At 50.7% G+C, this 14,202-nt stretch overlaps 1 protein-coding gene across 4 annotated transcripts in view; it reads right to left on the bottom strand.

Annotated features, from left to right (window-relative positions):
• EMSY (EMSY transcriptional repressor, BRCA2 interacting) overlaps positions 1 to 10,356 on the bottom strand; it is a 36,840-nt gene extending 26,484 nt beyond the window's left edge. For 2 of the 4 annotated variants that reach the window (XM_071565021.1, XM_071565029.1), the window contains exons 1-6: positions 10,226 to 10,356; positions 9,325 to 9,433; positions 5,747 to 5,846; positions 5,042 to 5,116; positions 2,917 to 3,092; positions 1,607 to 1,759 (exon numbers count right to left, since the gene is read on the bottom strand). In XM_071565021.1, coding sequence (XP_071421122.1) covers positions 1,607 to 1,759; positions 2,917 to 3,092; positions 5,042 to 5,116; positions 5,747 to 5,846; positions 9,325 to 9,394 — 574 coding nt within the window. In that variant the 5' untranslated portion in view covers positions 9,395 to 9,433; positions 10,226 to 10,356. The remainder of the gene's footprint in view (positions 1 to 1,606; positions 1,760 to 2,916; positions 3,093 to 5,041; positions 5,117 to 5,746; positions 5,847 to 9,324; positions 9,434 to 10,225) is intronic. The other 2 variants (XM_071565037.1, XM_071565047.1) reach the window with 1 other exon arrangement.
• Between the last annotated feature and the right edge of the window lie 3,846 nt (positions 10,357 to 14,202).

The following is a 14,202-nucleotide window of genomic DNA, read 5'->3' as shown; positions in this document are numbered from 1 at the left end:
AAGAATTACAGAAAAGAAAACTGTTTGTGGTCCTCACCCACAAAAAAACCCCACCAACCAACCAAGTAAGAAAGTGAGATTAAACCAGCAGAACATCAGTTTATATCAAGCACAGCTCACTCTGTCTCCTGTTTTCACTGCTGGGGTTCTGCAGGAACATTATTCCTTTTGTGTCATGTTAGAAACTGCACTGGTACCAAGTTTTGCACAGGCAAGTGGGGAAGCAGAGACACTGAGGGATTAATGGCCCAGCCAGGCTCTGACACCACACACCAGTGGCCAGAGTCAGAGCTGGAACTCAGACCTCCCCAGCTCGCTCCCAAGCAGGTTGTTATTGTGCCTGATGGAACATATTCCCAAAGACAGGATTCCTTAAAAATACAAAAAACCCAAACAATAAAAAATGAAGCACACAAAGTGGGGAAAAAATGAAATCTGGGGACAGACAGAATAAAAATGATCATCCCTCTACCCTGTGTCTAGACTGGTTTGATACTCATTACTGTGTAATAATTCAATAGAGGTCTACATTAAATTTTTAAGATGTTAAGAACATTCTCCTCTGAGTCTTTAAATAAACTGAAGCTGAATGATTAGTGCATAAATGAGAAAAATGAAAAACCTTAACAGAGTGGGTTCCTTGGGCTGACACAGCCAGTAAGGATGGGGGTCTGCAGGTCAAATGGTATTTATGCACAATGTGGCACTTCCCTCCAGCTTTCAGCTTAACCCAAAGTACACACACAGCACAATACCTAAAATAATTTTTAAAATATTAAAGATAACCACAGCAAGCATAAAAATACCACTTATCAACTTCAGTGTTAATCTTTCCTTGTCGTTTTGATAGACACCAAGCAAGGACTAAAGGAAACATTTTTAATTATTAGTCAAATAAAATACCTATCACATATTTGAGGCTGTACTCTGCTTTTAGAACTAGGTGATTTATTAGCCAAACAAAGAAGGGGAGAAACACACAACAGAAAAAAAAAAGACTGTTTCTCGATGCTAGAAGTGTAATTTCCAAATTTAAATACAGGAAGATGGGAATTGGGTGGGAATTCATACAAAGCTTTCACAGCTGCTCAGGAATGCAAGTCTCACTGAGACTGACTTCCAAGTAAATCACTGAGTGGCCAGACATACCTTAATGTAAGCACATAAATGCTCACCAAACTGCATTCTAAACCAAAAAAAGTCTGTGTCAGCTGTGAAAGTGGAAGGAGGGACCTTTTCTAACTCAAGTGACTACTGTCCATTATTTAAGCAGAATGAAGAGGGAAGGCCTCTGCAGAAGCAGCCAGCAGAGCCACCTTAAAGACAAGCTCTCAGCAAGATGGATTAGAAATCCACTGGTATAAAGCAATTTCTGTACTTTATTTTCAAAATATTTCCCCTCCTGTTGCCCTTGCAGCATGACTGCTCCTTGCACTGTTTTGCTGGGAGTGGATTTACCCTGAACACAATTTCTCTGGAAAAGGGGAGCAGCAAATTCAGACTAAATGAAGGCACAGCGGCCCTAACGGACCTGCCCAAGGTCAGGGTGTCTCACTCAGCCTGTCCCTCTGTCTCCCTCTGTTGAGCAGGCGCTGGCAGCACTTACTTTTGACGTACACTGTACTTCCACTTGGCAGGACGACTACACTGGAGGCGGGGCTGGCGGGCCTGGGGGACTTCACTGTCGCTACACTGCCACTTGGAACTGGGGTGGCTGTTGGGGTTGAAGTGGTACTGGTGTAGGAATAGCAAACCACCACTGAAGAGGAGAAAAGACACCTTCCATATAACTGAAGTGCAGAATCCCATTATTCTATCACTGTTTTAACAACTGAAATGGAAGCCAAAGCCTCATTGGATCGTTACCCCCACCTTTGCCTCTGCAATCCTGGTACTGTGCAACACTCCCCAGCTGGAGCTCAGCATGGCCACAGAGCTCATGGTCCTCAAAGACAGACACAAAAACCCAACCTCCCCTCCTCCCCCCATCCCCAGAAATTTGTGCTGCCAATGTGAGAGGTTCTGGTATTAATCTGATGTTTTATTTTATAATTTGTTATTTTTTACTTTTAGCATTAATTCAATGTTTTGGGTTTTTTTGCTTTTCTGTAAATGATCATATCTAGACTTGTAACTAATAGAAAAGTGCTGTTGCCTCTCAACAGCACATCAGTTGAAAAACCCAAAATATTCCTTCAGTAATGAAGGTTGATTCTGCTGATCAGCTTTTTTAAACCATTTCTTACATGTAACAGTACAATGATCCAGCATCTCACAAAAACAGGGTAAACCAACCTGTTTCAAGAGGTGTCACACATTCTCCAGCTGCATGAAGCATCACACAGGCCTGCTCAGCCAAGCAGGCTGGAATGTGGACATTTCAAGGGCACAGGGAAAGCAGAAAGCAACTTTTAACCTGTTACTTTAGTATGTTTGATCTGAACAAGAATAACCCCCAAAACAGTATTTTATTGACTTCCACCAAAACCTACTTCCATTCTTAAACCAGTGTGAAGCACCTTTCATCACTTACAGAACTTTACAGAATCTGAAGTCATTGGTTCAAGTTTTGAAAGCTCACAGAGCTGAAGAAGTGAATCAGTGAATGCTGCCCTCATTTCCTGACAAACTGGGGATTTTGTATTGCAGTTACTCGTGTGCACACCAAGACAAACACGCCCCATTTACGCTGGAGATACTGGAAGGGTATCTTTTAAAAAAGGGTTTATACGTTTCTATGAATAATGTATAATAAGAAGGGTTTGGGTTGGAAGGAAAAAGCCCACCCAGAGCCACCACCCCAGGTCGCTCCAAGTCCCGCCCAACACGACCTTCCAACAATACCTTTAATACCTTAGCCCTGAGCCAGCAGTTCCTGCTGTCCCACTGTGTCCCACTCCCCGCCCCGGCGCTCACCTTCCTTGCTGCCCGTGTCTGCGGGCACCGGCAGGCTCGCGTTGTGCTGCACGGCGGCGTTGGCCACGGCGTTGGCGGTGACGGTGAACGCCGTCTGCGGCACCAGCCGCGGCATCAGCGGCACTAGGCGCCGGCCCTCGATGGACCACTCCGAGGAGCTGTTGGGCCCAGACATGCTGAACACAGAGGCACACGCTGTGAGCATTCCCACCAGCTTCCAAACACTCAGCATTCCTATTTCAGTCTCTGTTTTTGCCCCCCCACACTGAGAGTCTAAAATGCAGTTTCAGACATACCCCAGCACCAATATCCAACTTTCTTCACCACATGAGGGCCCTCACCCCTCTCACCTCATACAGAGCACCCCTCACATTAAACTGAAGAGTTGACTCTTCTTTTATTGTTTTGTTTTGCAGAGCCCCTCAAGGGCCAGATGTGCATGGACGTCCAACTCCAGCCTCCCTTACTCGGTTAGCTGCTGTTCAGGTGGAGTTGGGACACTCTCTACTTCTGGGTGACAACAATGCCTGGAAACCCAGTGGATTTCATAAAGACTACTGAAAAGGATTATGGTGCAGGGAAAACCCCTCAGCTTCTAATAGAAATCTCATTCTACCTGAACAGAAGAGATCAAGACTTACTTCAGTAGTCTCAAACAAGGTGACAGAACACAACGTTATTCAAGTACACCCTGAGCATCTTCCTAAGCAGAAACCAATCCTCTGCTCTGGTTTGCTCTTACCTTAGAACTTACACACACACATAAATGTCAGATAAAAACGCTGTTCTCTTCTGCATGGAGAAGTGTTTCTGTTTACAACTGTTTTACACGAGTCATTCACCAAATCAGCAAAACCAAAATGGTAAACTATTTTCCAATGCTGCAGTGCTTTTAAGCAAATCAATCCATTTAATGTGTATAATGGAATGTGTATAAAGAACAACTTGTCACATGAAATACTGTGAGCAAGTTGCTGCAAAAGCCACTACAAAGCAGTTTGCAAAACACACAGATCTGCTCTGCTGTTAAATCAGCATTCACACAGTACAAAATACTATATTGTGTAATACATATTCATGTAGTACGAAAAGAACTTCATGAGCTGAGGACAAAATACCTTTTAAAAACAAAAAAAATAGACAGTACAAATGCTGCAGACAGTAAGGCTACCAAAGTCAGGTTTCCTAATGAGTTAGAGGATGACAGAAGTCACATACTGTATTACTAACCCTGACTCACAAGGAGTTACCACAGGAAAAATAAAGAGAAGCAGCACTTCACAGTAGCACCTTGTCTGGATTACAGCATCTCACTGAAGTGCAATCCCTCAGGACAACCTGTGCATGCTCTGTAAAATGCTAAGACCAGAATTGCTACCTTAAAACGAAAACTTGATTCAAGAAAAGAATCCTGACTTGACAAGTACATGCTTATTTTTCCTTATTTTTCCTCCTTTCTTTAAGACTGTAACTCTCAAAGACACATAACCACATGATCTCTTGCTCCTCCCCACTCCTCAGAGTCAGTGACAGCACAGCAAAGAGGAACCAGCCCAGCAGCTGCACTGTCACAGCACAGGGGACACTGATGTCACCCTTGCTGTAGTTTTTTCTGCTCTGACCATTTTTCCCCTCTCTGCTGACACACTGCTGTGTTGGGCAGTTGGCATTTTGCTTTCCACTAATCTCTGCCATCTCTTCCCCTCCCTTTGTCTTTTCTATGTAGTTAAGTCCCTCATAATATAACCAAATGGATTAAAGTAAAACTAAAGGCAAAACAAAAAGTAATAAAGCAAACATGATCTAGAAATGACATGAAATGAATAGGAAATAGAACTCTGTTTTCTCTAGTCCATGTCTCTTCTGGTCTGTCTTAGAGAGAGCTTGACATGCCCAACAGGCTGTTCCTTGTACCAGTATGTGAATGGGATGGCCCGGTCCCAGAGTGTAACTGTGCTATGTAACTGTTTCTGGGTGCTGGATGTGCTCTGATACAGTAATCCCCTCACCCCTACACTGTTCTAACCACTGTTCTTTAACCCCCCATCAATCTCCAGAGTGGCACAGTGGGTTTCTCCAGAGGCCCCTGTGGCACTCAGGGCAGCAGTGCCCCATAACAACTCACTTGTGTGCAATGGTGGTCAGGCGCTCGTCGTTCACCGCCCGCCGCACCTCGGCGCGGTGCCGCTCCGTGGAGATGCTGTTGGGAACAGCCACACAGGCCAGGTCAGGGGGACATGAACATTCATCCAGCACTTCCAGCTGACACTAAACTTATCAATAATCTTCCTCAGGGAGGAAAGGGAACAAGCATCTATGCTTAAGAGACTGTCACTTCACTTTTGCTGTCACAGTGAGAAAGAATGAAAAGGATTCTTGCTCAAAAATATTACTGAGGAATAAAAAGAACATTTCTGTTCACAGGGTATCCCTGCAGAAGAGCTGGAATCCAACCTGCTAATGGGAGGGATAAATCAAAGGATATGGCAGGAAAATGCACATGGAACACACAGCTTTTTTTCCTGAGGTACCCTGGGCTCCAAGACCTTGGAGCTGCACCCCAACAAACCCCCAGGCCACCAACACTCATGAGCTGCAGCCACCAACACTCCCACAAGGCACCAGCAAATCAGCAAAGCCTCGACCCAGAACTATCCTTGTTTTCTGTATTAAAAACTCCAGGCAGAACAGGAATTAAACCTCTGTAACATGGAGAATTACTCCTCCAAATTCAGATCTGCTTTATGATCCGGGTGATAGAAAAAAGCATGCAAGACCTTAAATGAAAGCAGGTCAAGGTCCTGAGTTTAAAAAGGTCAGGGTTACTCACCTAAGCAATTTAGAGAGCTCTCCCAGAAGGTCCTTCTTCTCCTTGGTAAGGTCTCCCTGTGCACGTAAGGCACTGATGACACCTGCATATGCCTCCAGTTCTGAGGGAGAGCAGAGTATTTCCATTTAATGCTCACAGCAAAGGGAAGAAAAACACACATTGTTTTCCTCATTACTGACAGTATTCTATTAATTTTCAAAATAATTAAGAACATGTCTTTCAATTATGTAGTGCTATTCAAAAGAGATTAATGATTTAGAGCTCCCTCAGTCAATTACTCTGCAGCACAAAGCATTGCTATGAAGCTACTGTCTCATGACAGAGGATTATCTAGTTTGTAAACCCAAATGAGTATGTCAAGCTCTCTCTGAGCTGACAGTTCAGGTAGGAAGCTTGAAGAAACTGTCCCCCAATTTGGAGAGAAGCTCAGTATTCTCTAGAAGCAGCAGAAGAGTCTTTTAACACGTATCATTATTAAGAGTTCCATGAAAAAGCTTGGCTTGGAAAAGAAAACACACTATCAAAAGAGCAACTGTTTTTTAGGTAATGCCTTTCCTTAATTAGCATGGAGAACATCAGCTCCACTTTGTTAAATGCCATCATCATAATCTTTCATGCCCCTTTACTTGATATGTACAACTGGTTGAGTGTGAGAAGACGCAACACACTGAACTGAACTTGCTCTCAAAGAAACAACCCAGCCCTGCTGAAACTCAGGGCCATCACAAAGGTAACCCACAGAAAGGCAACTGATTTCCTGGGAATCTGTAACTCCAGGTGCCTGGGATGTCATGCCACTGGAGTTTTAAAAAATACAACAGAAAAAGGCTCCTGAGAGTTCTGAATCTTGTCCCACTGAGCAGGGAGCAGATACACCCAGAGCAAATGATGGAGCCTGCTCATTGACCAAAGGATGACTTGCTCTTCCCAGCTTCACACAGCTCAAGGAAATGTTCATCAAACTCTTCTTTAAACCAAGAACACAAATTCTTTAGATCCTTACAGAGATGCCTTTCACTTGACACCCCCATTGGAGCAGCCAACCCAAACCAACCCCAGAACAGATCCCATCTAACCAAAACCAGGAATAGGAGGTGCAGGCCAAAGCCAGCACCTCTGAAGTTTGCTGCAAAAGAAAAGACTGGTGCTGTTCTGAAAAGCTTTCAGTTCAGGGTTCCAAGGGGCTAATGTACAGATCAAATCAGGGAAATGTGCTGAAAAGAAGTTCTGCCTCCTGTCCAGATCAAGCAGACAAAACACAAAGCAGAGTCACTTTGGTGCACTATGCATCCTGCACAGGGATGCTGAGTGACCCACAGAAGCATTGACTGCTTCAGTTATAAAACACTGGCTACTTAATGCAATGATTATTACTAAGATCAACATTTATTTAGACAACCATGCTACAATATTTAAGATCCCAATGATTTCCCTCTGTTAACAAAGTAATTCTCAGCTAGAACCATATAATTATTTAGCAAGGATAGACTGTTTTTCCTTCCTGCATTATAAATAGAGATCCTCTACAGCAGAGCTTGAGAAATGCACGTTCTGCTGTTTGGAAGGCAGGGAGGATTACAGAGAGCTGTGACCAGCTTGTGCCTGGGCAACAGCCACTAATTGGGTGTTCTCTCTCTAACACAAAACACCGGAGAGCCAAAAAGGTTCCACAGATCAGCCCCATCACACCTAGAGTGAGCTGCCACCACCACGGCCCAGCTCAGAGATCACCACGGGCAGCAGCAGCAGGTACTGCCCAGCTCAGAGATCACCTCTGGGCCCCACTCCTGCTGGAGTAACCCTGCTGCTGCTGAGCCCTGGGCCAAGGGAGATGCTGTGCTGGGAGCTGGGAAGGCAGGGCTCTGGAGCTGTGCTGGGAGCTGGGAAGGCAGGGCTCTGGAGCTGTGCTGGGAGCTGGGAAGGCAGGGCTCTGGAGCTGTGCTGGGAGCTGGGAAGGCAGGGCTCTGGAGCTGTGCTGGGAGCTGGGAAGGCAGGGCTCTGCAAAGCAGCTGGATCCTGCAGGATGTGAGGCTCAGACACTGCCCGAGCTCCCCAGCCTCAGGCTGTGCAGGCAGAGCTGCTCTGTGACTGCCTCAGCCCTGCCCCTCGTGGGGACACACCTCGTGCCAGAACAACAAAAAAAGGGATCCTTTTTTCCCTTTTCCTTCCTGCCAGCCCAGCTGTGCCACTGAGGCAGGTGCAGCTGCAGCCCTGCTTGGCTCAGCCACCCCACAGGGCTGTGCCAGCTCCAGGCAGGGCTCTCTGTGCTCCCAGCCAGCACAGCTCCTGTAACAACACCCCGGAGCACGGGCCCAGCCTCTGGCATGCTGCACCTTCTCCTGCATTCCAGGCTTCCTGAGCCCTGCTTAACCCCCAGAGCTGTCCCTGAACAGCTGTGCAGCTCATGGCAGGGCTGGGCACAACATCTGCAGCACCGTTTCAGCGCCACACACATCCTGTGCTCCCCAGAAATGAGAGAAAAGGGCAAAGGGAGGGAAAATACACTCTCACAGAATGAGGTGGATGGCTTCCCAAGGTGTGAGAGCCTTGGCACAGTCAGGAGACACTGCACATCATCTCTTAGCACTCAGGCAAAACTAGAACAAGAAAAGCTGTCACTTGACAGTCACAGGAAGATAGAGGGAGCCTCAACTTTCTTCCTGACATCATCCCCAACATTATGGTCCTCAGAATAAAGTCTGAAAAGAAATCCAAGGCCTTCTTTCTCCCCTTCTAGTCTTCTGCATCACTTAAGGGGCAAAATCCCCAACCTTAATTGAGTAAATGCAGCCCCAAGAACTCAAACCCAACTGTTCTGGATCTGATCAAAGGTCTAACAAAGGATTCTCTCTCCTGTGGCAGCCAAAAGGGGATGCCTGAGGAAAGAACAAATGTTTTTATTACTTTCCAGAACACAAAAGCATCTCTCTTCATACACTCAGATCTACAAGGACAGAGCACAAAAACACCTCCCAGGATCCCTGTCTTGGGCAGGGGGCTCAGACACGGAGCTGCACTGGAAACAAAGCAAAGAGCTCCCGTGTTGTGGCAGCTGAGCCAGGACTCTGCCAGGACAATCTGTGCAACTGCACATCACAGAACAGCGCCAGCCTTTGCCCTCCTAAGTCTGCACAACAGTAACTTTAATACTTCAGACTCAGTCCTACAGTGCCAGCTAGACCAGGGTACTACAACACATTTTGGGGTACAGAAAGGTGTCTGACACAGAACTGGAAGGGGAACAAAACAAAAAACCCCCAAAGACTCTCCTCTCACAGAGCATCTCGTTGCATGTTAACAGAGGCAAAAACCCCAGCAGAGCAACACTGCAAGCAGGACATCCATGAGAGATTGATCCAACCAAACCAATCCTTCTCTGTCCATTTTGCTGGGTCTGGGAGCATCTACCAAACATCACTTTAACCTTTCAAGCCCGGGCTGTCAAACCAGTGACACGTGGGAAATGCAGGAGATCACTTGCAGGTTGCCTGTAGCCATAGGAAAGCATTCCATGAAGGGAGCAGGCAGGCAGACCCTCGGGGGGCAAACATAGACCCACAGATCGTATCTTACTGTACCCAGTTTGCGGAGGATCCTCTTGCACTCATCTCTGCTGAGGTCCAGGAGGGTTGGCCACACAACAGGCATCTTCCCCTCCTGTCTGTGCCCCCTCGGAGCTCAGCCTCGCTGCGAAAGAACAGACACGCTGTGAGCTCAAGCCCCCAGTTGCTGGTTTCCCAAGCGGTGAATGGAATCTCCTCTCACCCGCTCACGCCCCCGGGGCACACTGGCTCCATCCCTGCCCCATCCCCGCCATGGCTCGCGGGAATCGTCAGCTCAGCGAGGGCACGGGCTGCCCACACGCTGTCCCTCACCCCGAGCCTTTCCACCGAGCCTCCCACCTCCTTCCCGAGCCCTCGTGCAGCCGAGCGCTCCCCGAATCTCCTCCCTCCCGTGATGCGCGCAGTGCCCATTAACGGCGCTGTCCCGGCGCTCCCCCGGGGCACGCGTTTCGCTCCCGGCTATCGCGGGCGGCTCGGGCAGAGCCGGCGTGAAAACTCGCTCTTGAACAGCCTGTCCCCGACACCCGCAGCGCCGGCAGCGCCCCGGGCCCGTCCCCCGCGGACAGGAGGGCGCAGGAGGGCCCGGCCCGGGAACAAAGCCGGGCCCGGCGGGGCTGAGGGCTGCCCTCCATACCGGGGCTCCCGGGGCCCGTCCCCTCGCGCTGCCGCCGACAGGAGGGCCCGGCCTGGGAACAAAGCCGGGCACGGCGGGGCTGGGGCAGCGGGGCCGGGCTGCCCTCCCCCCCGGGGCTTCCCGGGCCGTCCCGCGGGCCTGCGCGGCCCTGTGTGCGGGGAAAGGCGAGCGGGCCCGGGGGATGCCGCGGGCCGGGGGGCAGCGGGTCCGGCCAGCCGGGGGAACAGGGCTGCGGCTGTGCCGCGGCGGGGCGGCCCGGGCGGTGCGGGGAGCGGGACCCACCTGCCCGGCCGTGCCTGGCGCATGAGGGAAGGGGCGCGGCGCTGCCGGACCCGGACCCGCTGCCGGTGCCGGGGCCGCGCTCGGGTTTGTTTGGCGGCGGCGGCGCTGCCCCGAGCCAAGATGGCGCAGCGCCGCGCAGCGCATGCGCGGACACCGCGCGGCACGCCGGGAGTTGTAGTTTCTGCCGCCCCCGCGCCCGTGGGGAAAAGGCAGGAGAGGGTGCCAACTGGAGGCCTGGGGCTGCAGTGCGCATGCGTAGATGCCGCGAGGCACGCCGGGATTTGTAGTTTTTGGCGCACCTGAGCGGTAGAGCGAGGCAGTAGCGGATGCCAACATGGCGCCGGGGCTGCAGTGCGCGTGCGCGTCGGCGCGGGGCACGCCGGGAGCTGTAGTTCTGTCGGGGGTATAGCTCAGCCGCGCCGGCCGTCCCGCCGCGGGCCCGGCGGGCGCTACGGACACCCGGAGTGGACAGAACACTGCGCGCGCTCCGTTCTCCCCATAACCGAGGGGAAAGCATCGCCCCACAGCCGAGGGGAGAGCATCGCCCCATAACCGAGGGGAGAGCAGCGCCCCACAGCCGGGGAGAGCATTGCCCCATAACCGAGGGGAGAGCAGCGCCCCATAACCGAGGGGAGCATCGCCCCATAACCCAGGGGAGAGCATCGCCCCACAGCCGGGGAGAGCATCGCCCCACAGCCGAGGGGAGAGCATCGCCCCATAACCGAGGGGAGAGCATCGCCCCATAACCGAGGGGAGCATCGCCCCATAACCGAGGGGAGAGCAGCGCCCCATAACCGAGGGGAGCATCGCCCCACAGCCGAGGGGAGAGCATCGCCCCATAACCGAGGGGAGAGCATCGCCCCATAACCGAGGGGAGAGCAGCGCCCCACAGCCGAGGGGAGAGCATCGCCCCATAACCGAGGGGAGAGCATCGCCCCATAACCGAGGGGAGCATCGCCCCATAACCGAGGGGAGAGCAGCGCCCCATAACCGAGGGGAGCATCGCCCCACAGCCGAGGGGAGAGCAGCGCCCCATAACCGAGGGGAGAGCAGCGTCCCATAACCGAGGGGTGAGCCTATCCCCGGCCATCCCACGGGCCCCGGGCCGTTCCAGCAGCCGGAGCTCCCCGCGGCGCCCACAGCACGGGGTACCCACAGCACGGGGTACCCACAGCACAGGGCCCGGTGAGGCCGCGCCGGCCGGGAGGGAGCGCGGACACGGCCCCGTTCCCGGGAGCGCCTGCAGGGACAGCGCTGGAAAACCCGCCCGGGCCCTCCCGGCGGGACCGGAGTCTCCAGAGCGCGGTCAGTGCCCCCCGATGAGCTCCCGACACCGGCGTCCCTGTTTTAACTTCACTCTGTTGTCCTCAGACCACTGCCCAACTCTCTCTTGCTCCTCAAACACCCTCCCGTGGCATTTCTGCTCCTGGCTGAGCGCAGCAGGAGCCCCAGCCACGGTCAATGTTTCTGCACAGCCTCGTCAGACACTGGTTGTCATCCAGGGCTATTCGTGTTTAAATCCACACAGATATTCAGCTACTTCCATTAGAGACAGCTTTGTGTTGCCAGTTAATAGATATTTCCCCTCTCTGTTATAAGTAATGCATATTGTGTTCAAGAATTCCTTTATTTCAGAATCCTAACAGCTGCTGAGCTGAAAGTATCTAAATTCAGCGAGGCTTAAACATGCACCAAAATGCCACTGTGTATCACGTTGAGCATCTGTTTAAATACTTTGCTACACTGAGGCAAAACCTCGATTATGTAACCTCAGATAACGACACAAATCCCTCCATTGTGTCACTGCAGCCCATCAGCAGGGGTTAGAGGCGGGTCCCTCTCCAATCTGGGCAGGCAGCTGCAAACCTGCCCCCTCCCTGCAGTGCTGCGCTGGCAAAGGGCACCCAAACCTGCTGGGAAGGGAGCACAGGCACTCCCCGGGACAGGAGCCTCGGGATAAGGGGGTTTATTAAGGCTACTGCTCCTCTGAGCCACTCAAGTCCTTATCTACGGCCACACGACAAACCCGGGCTATCTCTAACAAACCTCTGCCACTCAAAGAACATACAATCAGCAGAATTCAGCCCCACTGGGGCCTGATTGGTATTTTAGGGCAGCTTAAATTTTCTCTCTCAAAGCTGCACTTTTAACCCACGAACAGATTGTTGCTTTCAAGTCCAAATCAACACACCAGCAAATTAGTTGCTCCTGATTTTGGTTTATTGTTTTCACAAGGCTAGATGTGCAGTGGATGCTGGAGAAGCAAGTGAATGGTGAAAATTAGAAATATAAATAATCCTGGTACAAATACTAGAAATTACATTGATCCTGGAACAGCTTGGAAACGAAAGTTGACTTGAACTTATGACATTGTTGCAGGGTGAGAACAGCACTGGGAAAGGAAAACAAGCAGAGCAGAGAGCCTGATATTGCTGTCACTGTGCAGAGCTCAGTGGGGCTTTGGGCAAAGTTCACAGGCTTAAAGATCTTACCACTGGGGATTAGCAGGGCTTGTGCAGACAAATAAAGACAAACCCAGCCTGGGCAGGCAAACAGGGAGAAGAAAATGACTAAGGCTCTCACTCTTAACTCCTTCATGGTGATATGGCTGTTCCACAGGGAGGACCTGATGGAAATCATCATTCTTTGAATCTGACCCAGAGAAAGTTCCCAGTGAAACAGGGAAAATGCAAAGGGAATTGGGTCTGACAACCTTTTAATGTCACAGGCATTGCTAACTTTACTTTGCAGAAAGTGAACCTGGAGGGAGGAGCTGGGATACAAATCTACAAATCCGCTCTGTGGGATTAACCCCAGCACCAATGGGGTTGTCAGGCTTGCAAGAGAATGCAGCAGTAAAACCAGCCAGGAGAGCACCTCACTTCAAGTGCTCTCGTGGAAATAAACTTTTAACAGCAGGAAAGCTGCAGGAGTGCAGCGGGACAGGCAGCAAATAAAGGCATCCCAATCACACCCACGGAGACGGTGCAGCTCAAGCCCCAAAGGGCACAGCAAAGGGCCTTGGACTGTACAGTCCTGCTGCTGTTACTGTGGTGGAGTGACCATCTCGGGGGGGGGGGTGGTTAGGCAAAGCCTGGACATGGCACACAGACAGACAGACACACTCACACACACAGAGACACATACACAGGCACAGACAAACACACACACACACAGATGGACACACACAGACACAGACAGACAGAGAGACACAGACACACAGACACACACAGAAACACATTCACAGACACACAGACAGACACACAGACAGAGACACACACAGAGACACACACAGGCACACCCACACAGAAACACGCAGACAGACACACACATAGACACAGAAACACAGACAGACACACACACAGAAACACACACCCACACACACACAGACACACACAGACACAGACACACACACACACACACACAAACACACACACACACAGACACACACACACACACACAGACACACACACAGACACACACACACACACAGACACACAGACACACACACAGAGACACAGACACACAGAGACACAGACACACACAGAGACACACAGACACACACACAGACACACACAGACACACACACACACACACACACACAGACACACACAGAGACACACAGACACACACACAGACACACAGACACACACACACACAGACACACACACACACAGACACACACACACACAGACACACACACACACACACACACAGACACACACAGAGACACACAGACACACACACAGACACACAGACACACACACACACAGACACACACACACACAGACACACACACAGACACACACACAGACACACACAGACACAGACACACACACAGACACACACACACAGACACACACACACAGACAGACACACACAGACAGACACACACAGACAGACACACAGACAGACACACACAGACACACACAGACACACACACAGACACACACACAGACACACACACACAGACAGAC

This window comes from Pithys albifrons, chromosome 1 (assembly GCF_047495875.1).
Source record: "Pithys albifrons albifrons isolate INPA30051 chromosome 1, PitAlb_v1, whole genome shotgun sequence".
In the NCBI taxonomy this organism is placed as follows: Eukaryota; Metazoa; Chordata; class Aves; order Passeriformes; family Thamnophilidae; genus Pithys; species Pithys albifrons.
Note: the sequence above shows the minus strand (reverse complement) of the source record. Positions and strands in the feature narration are given on the sequence as shown.